This window comes from Varanus komodoensis, unplaced genomic scaffold (genome assembly GCF_004798865.1).
Source record: "Varanus komodoensis strain SLA01 unplaced genomic scaffold, ASM479886v1 scaffold26, whole genome shotgun sequence".
Taxonomy (NCBI): Eukaryota; Metazoa; Chordata; class Lepidosauria; order Squamata; family Varanidae; genus Varanus; species Varanus komodoensis.
Genome location: NW_025335684.1, coordinates 5,316,073 through 5,338,251, shown reverse-complemented (window position 1 = coordinate 5,338,251; position 22,179 = coordinate 5,316,073). Strand labels below are relative to the sequence as shown.

At 51.6% G+C, this 22,179-nt stretch overlaps 1 protein-coding gene across 4 annotated transcripts in view; it reads left to right on the top strand.

The window, feature by feature from the left end:
• The window catches only part of RNF216 (ring finger protein 216), an 81,649-nt gene extending 59,470 nt beyond the window's left edge, over positions 1-22,179 (top strand). For all 4 annotated transcript variants that reach the window (XM_044433154.1, XM_044433152.1, XM_044433155.1 and 1 more), the window contains 4 exons: positions 443-540; positions 4,759-4,981; positions 13,555-13,624; positions 15,494-22,179. In XM_044433154.1, coding sequence (XP_044289089.1) covers positions 443-540; positions 4,759-4,981; positions 13,555-13,624; positions 15,494-15,810 — 708 coding nt within the window. In that variant the 3' untranslated portion in view covers positions 15,811-22,179. The remainder of the gene's footprint in view (positions 1-442; positions 541-4,758; positions 4,982-13,554; positions 13,625-15,493) is intronic.

The following is a 22,179-nucleotide window of genomic DNA, read 5'->3' as shown; positions in this document are numbered from 1 at the left end:
CTCCTCTCCTCTCCTCTCCTCTCCTCTCCTCTCCTCTCCTCTCCACGTTGATCATTTGTTTTAACCGGTTTGGAAGCATTTCACGCTGCTCTTTTTTCAGTGGAACTGCTGCTACTTTTAAAGCAGTGCTTTATACACCGTGCCAGCTGTGTCAACGTGCACGCATACCCTGTGTCAACTATATAGTGAGCCACCCTGCAGGGACCTTTTTGTGTTTAAAACCAACGTTTTGGACATTTTGCTATTTGAAATAAATAAAACTTATGCCAGGTTGGTGGGGGACAGGGGGAGACATGTGTGAACCCCAGACTTCTTCCTCCCCAGAATCGGGTGCTGCATTCATTACAGAATGCAACAACACTAGTTGTTCATTTGGTCACCTTAACATAAAAAAATAAAGTCTGGTGCCAGTTCTGCCTAATCTGTCTGTCTCATCCTTCAGGAAACCTGCAGAAAATGCCAGGGCCTGTGGAAGGAACACATGAACCTTACCTGTGAACAGCTGGCCGAAAAGGATGACATCAAATACAGAACATCTATGTAAGTAATCTCCAGGTGTGTGGAGAGAGAGAGAGCTGGAAGAGCGGTTTTAACTTAGGCAGGTCAAGAAGGTAGCTCATAATGGATACCGCATTGCCAGTGCCTGTGTTCAAGCAGCTGCAAGTACTTGGTCCATATAGCCCAACATTGCCAGCAGAGGCTGGCAGCAGCTCCCCAGGGGTTCAGGCAGTATTATTTACTAGCTCTACCTGGAGATACCAGGGATGGAAGGATGCTGCATCTGAAGGCCAGGGAAAAGGAGTCCCCATGCCTGAATGCAGTCACCAAAAGGGACTGTACAACTTCCAAAGGTGGAGAGTTACGGGCATGGACTGAATGGACTGAAGTGGACAGGCATCTTTGGGAAAAAGCAGTCCTTCAGAATTCCTTGTGGGGAGCAGAGGTTGTTCTGCTCATGACGTCACAACTTCGTCTTTGCACGGGCACCATTCTGTGACCTTGCGTTGCCACATTCCCTCCTGGATGAAAGAGGAGTACACATCTCTGTGTTAAAAAAACGGGGGATTGACATTCTGTTTTGTGTATACCAAAACCCACAAAGGAGTTGACAAAAATACACAGCAAACCTATGGAGAGGGAAAGAACACAGCCATCGCACAGTGGCTAAAACAGAGCACCGGAGCTCCACTTGAGCGCCCTTTGAAACAGCAAAATTTAGCAGAGTTTATTGGCCTGGTGTGGCTGCCGTGCAGCTGAAATTCCTCTCTGTCGCAGACAATAAAACTTCCTGTTTGAGCCAAGGGAAGAGGAAGCACAGCTGGAGTTCAGACCTGGCTTCCTGCTCTGCTCAGAGTTTCCTGTTGGGAGAATGAGAAGGGAGCAGCATGGGAGAGAGCAAGCGCTTGATCCGTTGCTTGTCGGTTTACTGTCTGCCTGAAGCGCTAGTGCAGTTGCCAGGAAGGGGGGTTGGAATGGGGAGACGGTTCCAAGAGGCTCTGAGCCATGGCTGGCAGGCAGAGCAAAGCTCCGATGGACACGGGAAGCTCCGCAGCATTGGAACCAGCTCTCGCTGCAAGGAACCAAAGATACCTTTCTCGTGCCCGTGAGATTCTGAGCTACATGGAACTCATCCTCAGATTGATTGTTAAAGCAATAAAACAGAAGGCCTTAAATGGTAATGCAGGGGGTGGATGGGTAAGGAGATCTCGTTCTTTGCCCAAGCAGGGTGATAAGCCAAGGTACAAAAATCCAGGCACCTGCTAGCCACTGGTGCCTCTAAAAATTTGGTCCAGGCAGCTGCCTCTTGGTAGGTCCTCCAGATGTTTAGGCCGTCACCTTCCATAATCCCTTACCATTGGCCATTTTAATTCAGAGGCCAAACCATCTGCAGGGCACTGAGTTTCCTACCCCAGCATTAGGCACTAGTCCAGAAAAAAAAACCCCAAAACTGGCATCTCCAGCTAGGGATGGAAAGTCTTACACTGAAATCCTGCAGAGCTGCTGCCGATCAGTTTAGGAAATGTTGAATTGGGTGAGCCAGCGATCTGACTCAGCAGAAAATAGCTTCCTGCATTCTTAACTTCTGCCCCAATAGATCTTTTAGATGGTATTGCTAAAGTGTCACAGTTTCTATTGACTTTTCAGCTTAATGCAGTTGTATTGCAGACTAAGCTTCAGCCTATTCCGTCTTACCAGCAACCTCTTGCATTCTTTTCTCTCTCACTCTTTTGTGTTGTTTTGTGGTTTGCACCATGGCTAAGGAGGAGTTCTCAAGAACTCGAGAGTTAGCTCACAGCTTCATGACTTTCATTTGATCCTAATCAGGATAGCATACCGATAGACTTGACTGACACATAATGCTAACCCATGGTTTAATTAAACCATGGGTTAGCATTTTGTGTGAACAGGTCAGTTCAACCCAGTTTATTTTATTTATGGTTTGTTTAGCAGTTGGTCAAACAAACCATGGGTAAAATAAACCATGGCATTTTTTAAGTCCCTGGGTTGTTTGTTTCTCTCCTTCACCAATATTCTTCCTGTATCTCAAATCTGTTTACCGCCCCTGTAGTATGTACATGTACGTAACTGTTTTTCTTTTATAACTTCTCTTCCTCACCAGCTCTTTAGCCTGGCAAAAACAACCCAGGAACAGCCTACAGTTCTGCATTTATACACAGGACAGGTTTGCACAACATCACAGTCCATGGTGGTTTCTTGTGCTAGATGGTCTGTTATCGAAACACTGCCATGGTATTTCAGTATAGTGTATCTGGTTTTTAGAAACTACAATAAGAAAGGATGGTCTGTTGTGTGGTTTTCATGCTTCAGCTTGGTTTCTCCAGTCAGCTGAATCCAGCCTCATGTTTCCACAATCCTGGTATACCACCGAGCCCTCCGGAAAGAGTGGCAGCTACAGGATCGGGATTGACTTTCAGGCACAGTGGCTGATGGGATGCATGCCAACAACAGGAGGACTGAGCAAGGATTGCTTTTCGTGATGTGTGAACTCAGCCGTACAAACCCACAGTTCAGAATCAAATAACAAACCAGGGGGTTATTTTTCTGAGTTCTTTGTATCTAACAAACTATGGTTTATTCGCATGGCTGAATTAAAAAGATCTGTGGCTGTATAACTTCATACAAAATCTGTAGCAGTGGAAAGCAACTTAAATGCTTGGTGCAGCACTTTAACCAGCATGAGGAAAACGTGAAACTCCCGTCAGCCTCTATACATCAAGTATTTACAGACCAAAATAGCTGAAAGTTCTTTTGCAGCATCCCAGTAACCAAAGCAACCAGTACTGACTTTTCAAAAGCTGTCTAACGACAGTGCTGAGTTTGTCTTTCCAGCCTCTTTCACTATCTCAGCAATATATTTTCTGTCTGTTGGAGGTAAGAATCCTTCTGCCCTTTGACTCCAGGGGTTAAGTAATTACTGGGTTAGACCTTAGCTCTGCTACTTCTTTGGCTGGGAAACGAGCTCTAAAGCATATGAATGCCAGTCTGCAAGGATCTTTTTCACTTAATTTGTCTCCAACTCATCAGAAGTTAATTCTAAATAGACAGCAGCAAAGACCTCCTTGGAAACATTATTGACTTTAGGGGGAGGTGGGAGAGGAGCGATTCTTTCAGTCCCATATTCTGGGAAGATGGTGTTTGGAGAGGCAGTCTGTTATTGAGAAGGTTCCTAAAGAATTGCGGGAAGTTCTCACTATGCAGGCTCCGTTTTGCGCCTGGTGCACCTGAAGGCCATAGACCAAAGAACAAGAGCCCCAGCTAAAACATATGCTTTATATTCTAGGTATAGTATCATATAATACTTTGATATGCAGTGCAAGATTATTAACTGTTGCCGAAAGCAGCAAAACTTGCCTATGATTTGAGCAATAGTTTTAAAAAAGCATCCCTTTTGCTTTAAAAGGTCAGCGCCCCAAGGAGACACTCTCTTGAAGAGACCGCCTCTTTTAGCAAGGCCTGCTTCCATTTTTATTAAGTGCATACGTGTATGCATGCGCATATAGATACACAGCATGTCCAGATAGGGTGCCTTGAAGCCAACTGTTGCAGTCTTGGATATACATTAAATATATATGTTTGTACTTTATAATTCAATTAGTTCCTCATACTGCTGTTTCTTGTTCGAGCCACACCCCCTACCTCTCTTTAGAGCTGTTCTTGTTGGTTCTTGTCTCGCTCCTTCTACGCTTCAGGACAGAGCTAGTCAACCATCAAATCATGATACACCCCAAATCCCACTGACCCCAGCCAGCAGGGCCACTGGGCAGGGAAGGTGGGAACTGTGGCCTGGCATCTCTGGGAGAGCCACCGCTCCTCCACCCAGTCTTGATCAGCTGCCTGTCCAGTGGAGCAGGAAGCGGCCCAGTCAGACTGTCACTCCATCTAGCCTAGTATGGTCAGCACCGATTGGCAGCAGCACCACGCCAGGGACTGAACCGGCAGCCTTGTGCGTGGAAGGCCTTTGCTGCGCTGCCGAGCTGCAGCCCTTGTGGTGTGTGCTGTGTAAAGGGGTGCCTTGTCTGTCATCTCGGTACTTTTAAGCAACAGCCACTGCACCCGCGAGCCCATGAAGTTGCTTCATGCAGAACTGATGGCAGCTGGCCTGCTCCGCTGGGGGCCAGGGCCTGCGCACACCTGCTGCTCGCGCCCTCTGCAGGCAAGCCAGGGGCTCTCTGCTAGGAGTCCCAGGCAGGCGCCTGTCCGGCTTACTCTCCCCCTCCCCGCAATTGCATGTTTCAGAGAGGAGAAGATGACAGCGGCTCGCATTCGGAAGTGCCACAAGTGTGCGACCGGCCTGATCAAGTCCGAAGGCTGCAACCGCATGTCGTGCCGCTGTGGCGCCCAGATGTGCTACCTCTGCCGAGCCGCCATAAACGGGTACGACCACTTCTGCCAGCACCCCCGATCTCCGGGAGCCCCCTGCCAAGACTGCGCAAAATGTTCCCTTTGGACCGACCCCACGGTAAGTGGCTCTCGCCCGCGAGTTTCCGTTTCCCCTCGAGCACGCTCGGCGCCGCTTGCATGGCGCGCACTGAGGTCGCTGGCTCTGTTGAAGAACGTTCGGAAGCGCTGCTCTGGTTGTCTCGGTGTCCTCCTGTCTTGTGAAGAAGTCTGTCAGTCGGGCTGCCTGCCAGTGCAAGGAATGCTTGGTTCAGTTGCTGATTTCCAGCTGATGGATCAGTGAAATTTAAATACGCGTGCATGCTGCTAGGCCTCAGTGACCTAGATGACCTAGAGCAGCAGTCCGTGTCTTAGACAGTTCTGGAATGCAAGCCCTCCACAGTGCCCTGCTCAGCTCTTCCAAACAAGGCTGTGGCTCCCTGTACAGGATTGCCCCAGCTTATCTTCGATCGTCCTTCTCTTCCCCCTTTGCCTTCCCTGTCTGGTGGCCTCCTCGCCTCCTCAGATTGTGTCCAAAGCACAGCAGTCTCAGTTTCGCCATTTTTGCTTCTGCCACTGGCTTGCTTTGGTCCAGGACCCGCTTGCTTGTTTCTCTGTTGGACCGGAAAAGCTCCCCTCCACCGCCAGGTCTTGAACACGTCCGTGCCGTCCCACTCTGCAAATATGTTGGATTGCAAATTCAGTAATTGCCAGTTGGTCTGCCTAGGCTGACTGGGGATGATAGGAGCTGCAGTCCAACACACCTGAAGGGCATGTGACTGGGAAGGGATGGTCCTGTTTTGCAAACCACCTCTAGGCAAGGGTCTGATGTTTGCTGAGAGGGAGCCCGCTTTTGTTTTTAATTGAGCTATATTCAACTTAGATCAGCTACCCTCTCCACCTTCAGCCCTTTACTTCCCATGGTGGAGCTCAGTGGAGGAGAAGCTGCACCTCCCAGGGTGAGTGTCGTCTTCCTTTGCTGTGGCATGAAGCCTCCTTCCCTTTGCTTTCTTCCATCCCTGCAGTTTTTCTCCTTTCCCCTTCCAGCTGCACTGAATATACTCGGCCCTTGACTCAAGGGCTCCCTGTCTAAGACAGGAATGATTTGAAAGAACTCCTCCTCCTCCTTCTCCTCCTCCTCCTGAATATCTCTGCCTCATGAAACCATTTTAGAGCTTATTGGGAACGGCTGTGCCCACACATGCATAAAAAGGGAAGACTTTTTTTCTATGTTCTGCATTACAGATGGAGAAACCAGCTCTTATTAACTCTTTTTTAATGACTTAAAAAAAAAAAAGCATCCCTCCACCCTGGAATAATTAGCTGGTTTCTCGCTCACTCAATATATAGACAAGGTTCCAGCACCATACAAAAACCCTTATAAAAATTATTCTCTAGTGGTATTTTGTCTTAACTGAGCACATCTATTTGAGGAGTTCTGGCTAATGATGTCTCCTTTCTGTGTGGTTTCAGAGCCTTCTTTTTCCTTTCTCTCATACTGCATTTTTCCCTTCGTTTAGTTTTGTACTCTTGGTGTGCGTGCCTGCATGGTCTGAGTTACTGAAGCAGTAAAAGAACACCTATTCCCACCCCTGGTGGTCTGTCCTGGCACCCCCCCCCCCATCCTGATGTGTTTGGCTACATTTCCCATAGTCTGCAGCTGTGGGCCAATATATCTAGAAGGTGCTAGGCTGGAGTAGATGAATTTGGCCCTCCTTCCTTTGCAGTGAACAGAGTGTGTTGGAGCAGTGGTGGTTTTCCAGGAAGAACATGACTGAGAGTGCAGTCTGGAGGCTGTAAGGTTTCTTCCGTAGCCGTGGGCTTTCAAACTTGCCCACCTCCAGGGAGCTCTTCCCACGTCGTTGGCCAAGTGTTGGCCATTACGTGCATATAGAAAGACCCAGGCCTGGGCATGGCAGCGGAGGGGTGCTGGGAGCCGTAGCACGTTTTTCTGCCTGTACGTGTGCAGCGACAGTCTGAGTGCAAGGAAGCCCTCCAGGCACGTCCACCTACTTGTAAAAAAGCACTCCGGTTTCAGTCCGTTCCTCCGTAATTTCTCTAGTTGTGTCCACGGATTTCAGGTTGCTTCCACTATGAGCAGGCCTCTCTGTACTAAGTTTTATATGTCGCCGAAAGCACCCCGTAGTTGCCCATCCTGCCCGCAAGCATTTTGATACCTTTCCCTTTGACCACTAATGAGTGCGGAGGGAGTATTTAAAGGCAATTGCCTGTTCCATTCCCTGCAGATATTTAAATATGGTGGCAAAAAATTTGAGGCAAGCATTTTGCAGCCAGGAGAGCTGTTTACTTGTCAAGAGAAATACAGCAGCTTTTGTCCTGCTTGCTTCTAAAGGGACAGTCAGAACCTTATCCTCCTTCCTTATGAGCAGGCTAAACACACCAATCATCCCATTTGGTCCTGCTCACAGATGGGTGGCGGGCTCTACGACCTTTCCCATTTTGGGGTTTGGCCCCATCCCTGCTGCACACTGAAGAAACGGTCGAGCACAATGGTGGCGAACCTACGGCACGCGGGCCACAGCGGGCACGCAGAGCCCTCTCGGCACGCGAGCTGAGTCACCCCAGCATCGCCCCAGCAGCTGAGCATCAGATAACAGCGCAGCTAGGGGCCGTGCGCATGCTTGGAAAGGAGTAGTGGCGCCAGGCGATGATGTCACGAGCACGACTCATTAGCCACGACTCGTCTGAACTTTCACATGGTCAGTCAGTGTGCTGCCAAGGATATATATATTTGCTTGGACTGGCTGTGAGGTGTTTCTTCTAAACTGAAACCTCAGTTTTCAGGTTTTGTTGCCGTGCTGGCACCGTGCGATAAATAAGTGGGTTTTAGGTTGCAGTTTGGGCACTCGGTCTCTAAAAGGTTCGCCATCACTGCTCTAGCAGCTTGGCCTCTGGCAAGTTCTGAAATGGGGACGCATGCGTAATGACTTTAACGACCCAGAGTGTCTCCAGGGTCACATTTCGCAGAGGCAGAAGCGCTACACTGAGTGCTGACCCCTTTGTTGGGACGAACAGGGAAGTCCCCAGGCATGCTGATGCGGGGAATAAGCTTCCGCTTATGAAAGGACCTTCTGAAAGCCCCAGCCTCAGAGCCCCGATGTGCATCATGAGTGGGCCCACAGAGGATGTGGGCAAAGACTCCTTCCTGCCCTCAGTGACCTCTCTGTGCCCGTCTCCTGGGGGAGCAGCAGAAAATCCTTTTAAGGCCACTTACTGTGCTCGGGAATAGCCCACACACCTGGGGGCTTCTCTGAACGATTGGCTCCATCTCACAAGCCGCCTGCTCCATGGCCAGCGAGACCGTTGCGGTGGCTGCTCACCGCGGTGGGTTGAGGGGCTGGGTGCAGGGAGAGGGCTCGGCTCTGCTGGACTCCCGCTCATCGGCTTCCCAGGGGCATCAGGTTGGACACGGAAAGACGCCTGACGCCTGGTAGACCTTTCAGTGCTTTTTGTGCAGCCTTAATGGACAAGAACCATTCTCTGTATGGTGGCCATTTTAAAGAACGGATGTGTAAAGAATCAAGGAGAGGGGCTTTGGGACTAGGAAAGCTGAACTCTCCATGCTCTTTGGTTTATGCAAATAAAGGGAAGCCACTGCCTTTCTCTGCAGCAGCTCTTGCAATCCCAGGGTGCAGTTCTGACACGTTGAAGCTTGTCTGTGCAGCCACAAGGGCTAGAAACTTGATTGTGGGTCTTCTTTTAAGGTGGTGATGCTCAAGTAGATGTATTATATATCCATTACCACATTCCATGCACCCATAAACTGGTCTTTTAGATCAGGTGTTCTTCGCCTTGTAATAGTTATGGATTACTTTGCAAGGGTGAGTTGCTATAATTCCAGCTCTGTGCATTTGCAAGATGATGCAAGATAATATCCTCTTAGTGGAGACTTTTCCTTTTCCTTTCTGCGCGTCTGGGAGCCACACCTGCAACACGCAGCTGGCAAGGGAAGAAGACAAAAGAAGACGAAGCTGCTTGTCTTGTGATGGGATGTGGTTCTTGCTGCTGCCTTGCCGCTAGGCAAGGCCGTGATTACCTCTGACGTCTGTGCAGAACCCCGCTCCGCTGTTGGATCTCTGCCACGTTGCGGTGTAGCATTTGGAAGCAAAGGGGACCACCCGATTTCAGTCCCCAGTGCAGCTTGTGGGGGATCCCTGCCTGCAAACAAGAGGGCATTAAGTAAGCTAGTGGCATAGCCACCGTTAGAATTCCCTCTTGTTGCTCCCACTGCCTACCGGGTAAAAGGGAGGGGAATCGATGGGACCCCTTTTGTGGGAAGAATAATGATAACCGCTTTGGCCAATGAATGTGCAAAGCAAGCAGCTTTATTGCAGGGTGAGAGAACAGGAAAGCATTAAAAGAAAGTTCCCCAGAGTTGGAATGTAAGCGGCCAGCACAGGTGAGCTCGACGGGAGTTCTAGTGGGGAGATCCCAACCTCTGTCCTTGGAAATTCCAGATTTCTCAACCAGGACCTGTGCTGGCACCCTCAGAAGAGGCAGTGATCACAGGACAGAGCTGCTATTGCCAAACTGCGCTTATATCCCACTTTTTTCTTCTTGTAAGGAGCCCAAGGTAGCTTACATCGCTCCATTTTATCTTCAGAACAACAACCCTGTGGGGTAATTTGGGCTGACTAGCCCAAAGTTGCCGAGTTGGGGCCAGAATCCACATCTCCCAGGCAACCTCCACAGCGCTCTGGCAGAGTTGCGTGAGTCTGTGCAGGGTTGCCTGGAAGTTCCTTCTTTAATCCCCTGCCCCACCTTTGTGTGTATTTTCATTGAGTAGATTGCAGTGCTTCCTTTCCAGAATGAGAGTGCTTTTAGGGCAGAGTTCAAAAACAAAAAGCACATGATACACTCAAACAGCATCAGAATTAGTAGTTAACGTATTTATTCTGTCAGCGTAGCTTGTCACAAGCATGGAGAGACACCTACTCCTGTCACTTTTTTTTTTTACTCCAGTCCAAGCTCTTTTTTTGGCGGGGGGGGGGGAGTAAATAGAAGCAGATTTTAAAAGTCTGGGAAATGGGGAACTCCTGGAAGCGCCGGCTGCTCCAGGCCAGTAGTCCGCTTTGAGCGCCATCCTGCAGCCATTTGCCATATCTGCAAAAAACCGCAGTCGTGGTCTGTCACTCGCTCAGGGTGAGTGTGGGGGGGGGGGCACGCCATGATGCGCAGAGCGGGGCTCCAGCTTGCTTCGTTTGCCACGCGTGCCTCCGGCAGTTGATCCACAGCCTGCTGGGGAAGAGGCGGGCTGCCTCCTGCGGCTTCGCTCTGCCCTGGGGACAGTGCTGGCAAGAGGCTTGACTGCTGACTCAGGGAAAGGAACTGGAGCCAGAGGAAATGGTACGAAGGCACAGGCCGCCCTGGGCAGAAGCCGGAGGCCTTTTCCCTTCCACCACCCGCCCTGGCATGAGCTGGAGCCACGTCCCTCAGCAACCAGGGCGGGGAGTTCCCTGGGACGCCGCGCTTCGCCGGATCCGAGCTGGGCAGCTGGCAGGCCTCACGCCCTTGTGCGTGCGTCTCGCGCAAGGCAGCCTCGTTCCAAGACGCGTCCCAGGGTGCTCACCCAGTCCAGAGCATTTTCCACGCTGGAAGGCGGGGGAACGGGGACGGGAAGACGTTAAAAAGGAGGAAATGAAAGCAAGATGTGCTGCACTTAAAAAAAATCCCAGCAGGATGGCCCCGCTCTTTCCAAGCACATCTGTGGCTTACATCAGCCTCTTCCTCATCCCACCCCCAGCACGACTCCCATAGACTACCCTGGGCTGATCCTGCACTCAGAGCGATTCCTGGAGATGTGTGGCTCGGCATAGGACCCCCACTTCCCAGAGCGTGCTTTGCCGAGCACTTAATTCAGGGGCAGGTGAGAGGAAGAGGGTGGGAGGAGGCAAGAAGAGGAAAGGAGAAGAAATGCAGGCGGGCAGCGTGTGCGTCTAGCCCGGACTGCTCACCGGCGGCAGTCACACACAGAGACACCGGCCATGCCGGCTTGCCTGTCTCCGCCACCTTCCGCCGTCGCCCTCGGCCTGCAGTCCCCGGGCCTGCCTTGATGCGCGAAATGTAACGCATGGACTCCGACTTACCTGCCAAATGCAGCATCCGGGGCCTAGGTGTGGCACACGCCCACCCAGTATCGACCCCTTCAAAGGCGAGGGGAGCGGCGCGAGCCACTTCCCTGTCCGGGGCCCCCGACCGTGGCTTTTCCTTCGAAATGCAGCAGGCATTCCTCGGCGCGAGGAAGAGCCACGCACACGTGTCCATGGCGCCCCGGCTCTCAGTGCCAGCCCCCCGATGGCAGGACGAGGTGCCGTGCAGTAGCGGGAGAGGAGCCACAGCAGCTGCCACGGCTGCTCCCGGCGAGCTTCCCGCTGAACCGACGCCTCGGCGGTGGCCGCTTTGCTGGTCACTGGGCCAGGCAGTTCCCTTCTCCGGTGTATCTCTGGGTAGCAAGCAGACCTTGGAGGAGCCTGGAGTGCACCTCTGTGCACTGCCCGGGCCATCCTGCGCATGCAGAGATTCAGTCCCCGCGATCCCCTGCCCAGGCTAAGGGACCTCGGAGCACCTCTGCCAGTCAGTGTGGACCATACTGGGCTAAGCGCATGGGTCTGGCTCAGTGCGTCTAGTGGCCTGCCAGCGGCCTGTGGTGAGCGAGGTGCAGAAGGACAGGGGTGCGTGTGTCCCACCACCTCTGCCCTGGCTCCTAAGCTTAGCTTGCTTTGGTGCAGCAGGGAAGCTGCCCCTTGGCCGGTCAGCTGCTGTGCGTGGAATCGGAGACGGGCCGGCAGTGGAGGAGGAATGCTGCCCGCTGCCCCTGGCGGAAGAGGGCTTGGGCTGGCCCTGCCTCTCTCCACCACTAATCCCAGCTTTGATTCCCACCTGCAGAGAGGAGCTGAGGCTCCAGGTGTAGCTCAGCTTGGGGCACAGAGCTGCCTGCCACATCCAGAGAATTCCTGAGCCAGGCGCACAGTTGCTTTCGTCTCCTCTTTTCCCCTCAGTCGTTTCCCAGACCCCTTTTCTCCTGCCCACGTCCTCAAGGCCACGTGGCAAAACAGCCAAGCTGTGGCCAGAAGCACAGCAGCTGGAGAGGCAACCTACGCATGTGTGGAGAGGCAGAGAGAGGACGAGAGGTACCGTGTCAGCACGAACAGGGCCCTGCCCTCAAGGGGCTGGTGATCTAAAGTAAGCCGGTGGGGAAAGCAAAGGGCACCGTTTCCCCGTTTGACAGCAAATGCTGTTAAATGTATGGAAAGTTCGGTTGCAAATTAGAAATGGAAATGAAGAGGTTGAGCCAAAGGCTGTGTTGGGAAGGCGAGTTTCGTTGAGGGATTTGCGGTTTCGATGAGGGATTTGCAGGAATGGAGAGGGATCGTCCCAAAGACCTGATCCGGGAGCTTGCCTCACCTGTAATTTGCATCGGATGGACGGCTCTCGCACCTCTAGAAAGCCCCGGCTGAAGACCGGCTTTGACTCGCATCAGCTCAGAGGCATTTGTTGGGCATTGGTGTGAATGCACGAATTTTCCTCGCATCACCCAGGTGTACAGGAACGGGGTGCTGAGAAACATGCATGAGCTTTTGAGCAGAGTTTTCACTCCGTGTCTCTTGCTGTATTTTCCCATCAGCTGCCCTGAGCGTAACATGAGCAGGAGGGGAGGAGGTGTGTAAATAAATAACACAAAGCAACCAACCGCCTTACTGCTCCAGTTTTTATGTGAATCCGTCTTTTGCCAGGCCTATATCCTCTGTGTCTTGGATAAGATAAACGGCTCCGTTCTCTGGCTGCAGAGCTGATGTCTTTCATTTTCACGCATGTTCCGGTTTGGGCCCTTGTCTTTGGGAGCTGTCACTTTAATCTAAATATTTAATGGCCGAACACCATTTAAAAGATTAACAGTGCTCCAGCTGCTGCTCCTCGGAAGGGTGGGCGAAGGGGAGCTTGCTCGCTGCCATCTGCTGTGTCGGGCCGGCAGCCTCGCACCGGGATCTGTGTTCTGTCTGAAAGGGGCTTAGTCGTGCCGCGTGGTTGTGAGTCAGGGGTCCATGCAAGCATGTTGTGAGCAGTGTGGCAGCGCAGCTGCTGTTCCTCTCCCCTCACCCTTTCCGGCACAGTCCAAGTCGGCATGGGAAAACGCGCAGCCGTTCAACCTGCCACCCGCCCCTCGTCAGCATGAATCTGTTTCTCGCTTCCGGGCAGCCATGAGCTTGTGACCAGGGCTGGGTGTGATACCGCATTTGTGCAGGAGGTGGTATTTCTTGATTGTTGGACTTAGATGCCTGCAAACCCTCAGCTTCCCTCTCAGTTTCTAGTCCTCATGTGACTGCATGGATGCATTTCAAAGTGTGTTGTGGGTGGAACCTCAGAAACCAGATTGGGTTGCCCTATAAATTTTCCAAGAGTCATGTGAGAATAAATTAATTGCCACATGAAAGTGTGACATTTGTGGGGATACACATAGCGCAAAATAAGCGTGGTTGCGCCCCTGTGCATATTTCCTGTAGAGTATAGTATTCATTTTTTCTCATTGCAGAATCCAGTGCAGCTTTGCACAGAGGCTGAGCTTGCTCGCTTTTTCCACCGCCCACCACAAGTCACTGCATTGCTGATATTTCTTTATGTTTCCCTTGCACGTAGGAAGATGACGAGAAGATAATCCAAGAGATTCAGAAGGAAGCTGAAGAGGAGCAAAAGAGGAAAAGTGGAGGTTGGTTGTATTCTCACGCATTAAGACTGCTGCAACTGGGTTGGAACTTTACACAGGGTTCCCTTGAGAAACACAGAAACAGAGCGAGTCAGAAGGGGCCTCCTGGGCCATCTAGTCTGACCCCGACTCCAACCGGCTCCGCTCACGACATGCCCACCATGCGCATGTCTAAGAGAAGAGCAGAGCAAGCCCAATTAGGCATGTTGTTCTGACATTCGTGCCCCGTCCTCCTATAATTCCTTCGCTCCTCTACCCACACATCCAAATCCTTCCTTCACAAGCGCTGAAGTGTCCCCGATGTCCCCCACAGAAGCTGGTTTGACCTGCTCTTCAGCTCTTCCATTGTGGCTCAAGGCTTGTGGGGCTCGGGGTGAGTTTCTTGGGCACGTCTGGTGCTGCCTTTGGTGTTGAACGGGGCTTGCATCCCACAGATGCTTATAAGGGGCAACCTTAAGTGTGGCCCTTTAGCAAGAGTGTAGGTTACAGGCAGGCCTGTAACCTGGAGCACCAGTGGCGCTCCTTGTAGAGTAAACACAGAATGTGCCTTCCTGGGGTTCAGCATTCACTTTTCTTTTTAACGGGTAAGTTTCTAGCCCTGTGGGCTTTCTGTCTTCTTTGCTAGGGCTCTTCCCAGCCTACTCCTTCACAACGGGAAGCATTCCAGCAATGCCTGCTGATGCCTCCAGCCAGAGGATATTTCAGTGGTTGGTAGGGGTGGACCTTCAGTGTCTGCCTCTCCCGTGACTCAGAGCAAAAAGCTGCATAAACACGGGTGGGAAAGCGGCAGAGTTGAATGGTCTGAGCTGCTCTCCGGTTTCGGGGTTTGGTATTAGAAACCCTGACCTTTTTATTTACGTATGTATTGAGTTCCACATATATCCTGCCTTTTTTTACCAAAGCAGCTCATCCTTTTCTTCTTACCATTTTACCTGTATCCTCTCAGAAGCCCTGTGAGCTGGCATAGACTTGATGACCGGCCCAAAGCCAGCGGCGTCCAGGTGGGGACTGGCACCTGGGTCTCCCAAGTCCCAGTCCAGCACTGTGACCACTGCACCACACCGCAGTGCCTCTGATGCAGTGCGTCTTGTCGATGCAGGCTCTTGGGCGTGCGGCTCATGACCGCCCTGCCCTGCCCTCAGTGCCCAGTTTGCATGTTCCTCACCCTCTCAGCCATTAGTGTGTTCTTTCCTCTGGTTCGTAGATACTCGTGTTCTAGTTTAAAAAAGAAAAAAAGTTTAAAAAAGAAAAAAGAACCTCTGTCTGCCCCTGGTCTGTGAAAATTCCCCAAGTTGGATGCAGAGTTAAGCCAGACCTTCTGCATTGGCAGAAATGGGCTTTGCTCCCACTCCAGTCCTCTGAAGGTGCTGACTGGAGACTGGGGAACCTCCGCTGGTTAGGGTGAGCCGAGGTGTGGCAGAGGGGAGGGGGGCTTCCCCCAGAATTGGGCAAAGGCCTTCTGCAAGCAGAGCCCTTCCTCTTGCAGGCGGAAGGCAGAACTTGGGCCCAATTCCTGTTTCGTCTGGCTCATCACACAAGTGTTAGCTGAATCTCATGAAACTTGCCTCGTGGGTAAAAGCAGTTGCTGTAACCGTGGTTTGCATCCATCTGCCAGACCTCTTCTTGGAAAGAGGCATTCCTTCCTGTGAGACTAAGGGTGGGATACCTCTTCTAAGATATTTTAAAAAATAAGTCCCTGGGGGATCTTATTTTTCAGTTACTTATTGTTCAGTTACCCCCGGCACCTTTCTGGCCAATCAAAATGACCTGATCATTTTAGCCAAACAAATGGATTGCATTAAATACAGACGGCACCTTTTTAAACGCTCCTCTTCTTCCCTGCCTTCCTCTCTGTGTTTTTCCCTTTTTCAGAAAACAGTTTTAAGCGGATTGGGCCCCCAGCAGAGAAGCCGGCGGAGAAAATCCCACGGATCGAAGCCATCCCCAGGCCGGTTCCACAGAACCTTCACCACCAAATGCCCCCATACCCGTTCGTGCACCCTCCCTTCGCCCTGCCCCCTGTCCGCCCCCTGTACAACAACATCGGCCCCATTAACCTCGGCCCCATCCCTGCCCCCTACGCCCCCCTGCCGAACATGCGGGTAAACTACGACTTCCCCCAAATGAACCTGCAACTGGAGCACAACCTTCCTATGCACTTTGGTCCACAGCCTCGACATCGGTTCTGAGCCCGGTTCTGGGAAGCACCAGTACTTTTTGGAAGTCGCTGCAGGGAAAGTCCACACACTGGCAGGCATTCGTCCCTCACCCTTCGAGTAACCCCGAAGCACTGGCCGCGCCTGGTCTGCCTCCCCCCCCCCCCGCACCCCAGTTCTTGCATCATCTGTTCTGAAATTGGCCTTCCTTGCTCCGCCCCGGAGAGCGGCGTCTGGGCCCCCGCTGTGAAGAGGGCTGTGCTCACACAGGTGTCCGGGGGCTGTTTTCGTGCATGCTCTTCATTTCCAAAGGAAGCCCTTGGTGGGGGAGGCAGGGGACGGCCCCCCTGGCAAGAGGAGGAGGCAGCAGCCCACTCAGAAAGCCTGGCACCCTTCTGCTGGCCTGCTGGGGGAGTGCGAGGAAGTTGTGGCGAGGGTTTTGAGCTGCTGTCGCTCCCTCACGGGGGCTGTTTGTGGAAGGGGTTTGTGTGCTTCTCCGTGGTTCTTGAGGGAGCCACCAATGCCGCGGCAGGAAGCAGGATTTCGGGCCGCTTGGAGCCACAGAATAGCCGTGCCTGAAGCCACCTGCTCAGCAGGAAATTCTGCCCAGGCCCTCCCTCGACAGCCAGGGGCTTCCCCTCATGTCCCTCTTCCGCCACGGGCACAGCGGACAAATACCCAGCCCCAGCGTGGCTCAGGATTTCCTAAAGTGGTTTTGGGTGGGTCTGGTTCTTCTGGGAGGCCAAATATGAGAGCCTGCTCATCTCACAGGCATCTCAGCAGAGGAATTCTGTCTCGAAACAGGTGCGGGGTGAACTTTGCTGAGGGTCTTGTGAATGATCTGCACACTTGACCCCTGGTGTCCGATTCCCGGTTTGGTGACAGGCTGCCTTGGTCCTGGTTGCTGCGCAGCCCCTGCAGCTGCTTCCCACAGGGCTATCCTCGCATGGCAGCTCCGCTTAAGTAGCAGCGCGGCCGGGAGGGCGACGGGGAGCTTGGATGGCAAAGCGGCTCAACTGTCTGGAAGAGCGTTCGGGTGGGCTCTTGTCTCCGGAGCGAGATTCCATTCCCCTCGATGCTTCGGGGCGCGCTTGGCATGCCCGGGTTGCCGTGCAGGGTGTGCGGCACACGGGGGGAACTCACGCGGCGGCTCTGTGGCCACCATCACGCGCATTTGGGGCGCACAGCCGCTTCCTTGCTCTTCTTGGCAAGGAACGAGCCCTTGCACATCCCCACCTCTTGAAGGAGGGCAGGTCTGCTCATGCGCACTGTGAAGAGCGAGGCCCTGGCGCTTGCTCTTCTGGCGCATGAGCTTCCCTGGGGCTGCGGAGCCCATGCAGTCACCGCTCGGCACCCTGGACCTGCAGCCCCACGGTGAAGAGAGGCCCCTGCTGGAGCTGGCGGAGCACAGCCGCACGTGCACGGCAGTGGGGTGGCAGGCCGGGCCACCCCCCCTGTGTTCGGCGCCTGAGAGCCCCGAGGGCAGGCCCATGCTCACCTCCTGCCCCACAACCTCTGTCGCCCCTTTGAGTCAGTCTTGTCTCCTGGCCGCCTCCGGCTCTCCCCCACTGGCCCCTGAAAAACGAAAATCCACGGGGAGGTGGCCCCACCCTTTTGCTAACACAGAAAATGCCATTGCACTTAGAAACATTGGGCCGGTTTTCCTTTTAGAAGCAATATGACGAAGGCTCGTGGCGGAATTTCGAGCAGACTGGTTCTGAGCTGGGCTCTTTCTGCCCCCGCTCCCCTTCCCCAAAGCCTTTCCTTTTGACCTCAGTCAGAGGGCATCGTGCAGCCTCGGATGCATGGCGCTACGACTCTGGACCAGAGGCAAAGAAAAGTGTAGAGGCTTTCCTTCCTACTGCCCTTCCACCAAATGAATGTTTTTAATTTGTTCTTTGTCTTTGTTTGTTTGTTTGTTCGTTTGTTTTTCTTGAACGTAAGGGTGGTAAGGTGCCAGGGCTGCTTTTGGAGGCCTAAAATTCTGAGATGTAAAGAAAATAATTATCCCAATAACCATTTTGATGATGGGCGATGTCCTTTTCTTTCACACAGGTATCAAAACAGCTTAGCCTTTCCATCTGGAAATGAAGCAATTTCAGTTCTTCTGCACCCCCCCCCCCCCCCCCATGCAAACAACAGCAACAACCATAATCAAGCACATTAAATTCAAACACTTCTGTGTCTAGGTTTCCTTAAAAATGAACGCATGTATAAAAACAGTCCTCCGTTGTTTGGTCCTGCTTCTCAGCAAAAGGCCTCCATCTCTGGTGTTGTTTTCTAATTGTCTGTTGCCCGGGGGCTTCGTGCAGGACCGTGTACCATGAATGAGGATTAAACTGGTACGTGGCAAATTGTTCTCTTGGTGAAACACAGCACCCTTCCTGCAGGTATGTACTGCACCCAGCTGTGGGACCTTCGAGTCTGAGGGGGTGCAGTGGGCGTTTGCTGAATCCCCAAATGGTTGCATTTATCCTCAAGGCTGATACTGGGCTAGAAATTCTGGTGCATTCATTTTCCGTTCCAGTCCCATCCAGAGCTCTGTTGCTTGAGTTAGGAATCATGCTGTTAGTTGTTTGTTGACATGGCTATATGTTTGTTTCTGTTTTTTATTTTTAAAGGCATAAAGACAGAGCTGACTAGATGCTACTCGCTTGGTTTTTATTCAGGTTTTAAAATCAGCACCTTAACCTTAAGCAACAGGATTCCCTGCCGTAACAGTCGCAGATCATTCTGATAGTGCTGCGTCTTAAAATAGCCGCTGCTTGCTGGTCCTCCCCTGCCGAAGGGCACGAGAGGCCTGCTGACAAGACATGCGGACGCTGCAATAATTCACTCGCATCTCGGCTCTTTTCTCAGCACATCACAGTTTTGGACACAGGCGTGACTTGTGGGCACAATCCTGTGGTTTAATTTATAATCAGGGATGCTGCTTCTGGTAATTTCGTACTGTTTTGCGTTCCCCAGCTCTTCCACCTGGTTTGGCTGACTTTTCAGGCGTCCCTCTGCGGTGTGCAAGAGGCTCCAGTGTCCACGGGGGCAAAGCCCCGTTTTATTCCCAGGCATGAGCAAGCCCATTCCACCCCAGCGCCATGCTCCTCCGCCTCTTCTTCCTCACTTCTCAGTGGGCGAAGAAGCTCCCGCACACCTGAAGCTCTGCGTCGGTCCTCTGCTGTTTGCCCCAAATGAGCAATCGTGGGTTAATTATGGCATGGAAAGCCAAGGGCACAGCCTCTAGCCCCTCCCTGGGTCCCGCCTTCCATTTGCAAGTTACAGTCATCCCCTGTGTAGTTATTCGCAGGATGTTTGGGCCCAGGCACGTGGGTTTTTAGCAGCTAAACAACCCAGTGTTAAGCCAACAATAACCCATGGCTTATCTCCAGGTTATTTAATTCCTAAATAACCGAGAATGCCCAGGTTTGGATATCCTATGAATGGAGCGATTAGATATCACTAACTAAAAATAGAAACTCTGCATGTGCTAGAAGCAGTACACTTGCTCACAGATTGTGCCAGTTAACCCATGATTGCCCATTGCGTGCCCATGTGCACTGCGCTGGCTGCCCAGAGTGCCAGAAAGTCTCAGAGCTCCAGCTTCTTTGCTCTCCCTCATGCTGGGAGATGTGAGGGTTAATTAACCCACAGTCACCTGGTATGTGTGAACTGGAGTAGAGTATCTGTGGGTATTCTGGTCTTCCCCACAGGGCAAACCAAGAGTGGGTGGCCTTCCCACATGCTTATGTGCACTTGTACAGGGTCCGCCCTGTGCATGCTCGCGTGTGTTTTAAGGATACAGGTATGGCTTCCACATAGCTTTTGCATCAGGGAGTGCTCTCGTGAACACACTGGTGCGCGGACTGTGCCAAGCGCGGAGCTGACGGGAGGGGCCAGCCTGCGCTGCAGGGAAGCTCAGCCTCTGGCACCTGGGTGTCTTCTTAGACCGAGGCTACAGAATTGTCAGTCTCTGGCCGTGGCCCATTCCTGTGTGAGCAGAAGCCCTGGGTCCCTCTGCCAGAACGGCAGTGGCGGGCGCTCAGCAAGGTCCACAGAAGCCTTTCAGAACAAAGGGACAAGGGCTGTCTCTGCTCTGCTCTGCTCTGGGTGTCCGGTGAACTTTCACGCGAGCGGCTCGCGGAGCTCGTTTCCTCTGGTGTCCTGCATAGTTCAGGGAGGGCCCGATTCTGCTTCTCCCACTGCTAAAAGTTCTGCGCCCCATTTATGTATAGTTGAACATCGGTATTTGCAAGGTCCTCGTGTGTGAACTTTTGGATGGTGACGCTAAGTGGGCATAGGTCAAAATGCCGGGCAAACTTGCACTGTCCCATTTTGTAGCCAGAGGACCCTCCCAGGCAAGGTCGCCCCTCCTGGCCCGTGTCCCTTCCAACTAGAGGGCTTTCTTGGGACAGGACCCTTTGCTCTGAGTGGGAACCTGGCACGGGGCACCATCACACAGGTCCTGCTACTGCACAAGCCCCTCTTCCTTTTGGTGGGGGTCCCGGGGCAGGGAAAGGAGCCAGCTCCTTCCATGGGATGGTGCACAAACACAAGCAATATAGTAAATTGCTTGCCAAAATGATCGCTAAGTCGCTCGCCAATCATTTCCACCTCCCTCATTCCGAGTGCGCTCATGAAGTGTCCTTTCATTAGGGCAAAATCCACGTCTTTTGGAGAAACTGAGTCCGCCTGAGTGCAAGGAAGGACTCTTCTTGTTTGAGCTTTGCCTTTTGTAGTGTATTTAATAAAGCAAAATCTTTCTCCATTCTCCGCCGTTCTTTGCTTTTCCACGAACGACTGGAGGCGCTTCTTGAGTTCATGCTGACTTTAAAAAAAGACCCTGGATTTTAAAATCATCTGGCCTTTTATTATGTTAGAATAGCACCTTTTTGCTGTGTAAGACTGAAGCAGAGACCTTTACTCTTGAACACGCAACATTGGAGTTGCCCAGTTCGGCCCCTCTCCGATGTCACCGTTTATTTAATGTCCCCTCTCGGCCCTGCCTTGAACTGTTCTGTGGAATTGTCTTCCCTGTTATGAACAGAATCCAAGTTCTTTTAGCATTTAAGCATTAATTTCTGTTTCCATTTACGACTCTCCTGTTTTGGGCTGTGTGACTTTCTTGGTTAGAGTGAACGGCTGGTGTTAAGGTCTGCCACCACCTTGGCAAACAAGAAATGTGGCCCAAGAAATATGGAGCTTCCAGCATGCCTCTCACACCAGATATACATCCGCTGCGTGGCGTTTTCCAAATTCACCGGCTGAATTTGGAACCGGTTGTGTATGCCCAGCAGGCTCCTTATCCCTTGGCCCCTGCAAACCTGCATGCCAGTTTGTCTCCCTTCTTGTAACGTAACATTCCCACTGAGTTATATAGTTCTCACTGGGGTAGGAGTCTTGTTTTCTGGGCTGGGCCGCTTTGGACTAGAGGTGACCGCGTCTCGTGAAAGAATGCTTCTCTACGTAAACAGTTCCCTGCATGCAAGAACTAGCAAGTTAGGGGCTTCCCACCTAATCTTGTTTCTTTGCCATAATAGTTTTCTACATGCGGAGATTTCTTTTTAAATGGTTAAGCACTTGTTCAGGTGCAGGAGCAACAAAGCCCAGGATCATGCCCCTGGGGAGAATGAGTGCATGGTGACAGGAAGTGTCAGGAGCCACCGATGCTCAAGGGTCGCCCTTCTGCTCAAACCGTCTCTCTTTCTTCCATGTTAGTGCTATGGCAATATGGCAGACACATCTGAAGGGAGGAAGGCTCGGAGGGGGGCCTTCCAGTGGCCTTTTCAGTGTAGCTTTCTTAAAGCCATGCTCTTGTCTATTTTCAGCTTCAGTCGGGTTCCTTTTTCCTCACTTTAATCCACACTTCCTGCATACTTTAAACAAACCCATGTATCTGTTCAAGTTCTTTCCTTTTTTTGTATTCTCCTGAACTCTCTTGTGTGTGTGTGTTTGTTTTTATTTGTGACTTCCTTCCTTCTTCTTCTTTTTTTTAAAGGCCATCTCTCTTTACGGGTAGACAAGGGGAAGTGTGTTTTTTTTGTATACCCCAATCTTGACATGTTAACAGGTACTTTCTAATATCAAATTTGCAGTGTCGCATTTAACTTGCCTTAAAAGGTGGAGAGAGAAATCTAGTATTTGCACTTAGCAAAAAAAAAAAAAAAAAGATTAATTTAAAAAAATGAGCAAACCCTGTCAAGGGAAGGTGTGCGCATTGTTCTGCAACTTTGTATAACAATAGCTGAAAATGAATAAGTGGTTTATTAAAAAAAGAAAAAAACAGGAAAAAAAGAATATTTTTCTTTACCTTCTGGTAGGAAACTGTTCTAATATTCTGTGTGTAAAAAGTATCTGTATTATATTGTAATTTGAAAGTTTTGTAATTAAAAGCAACCATTGTGCACTGTT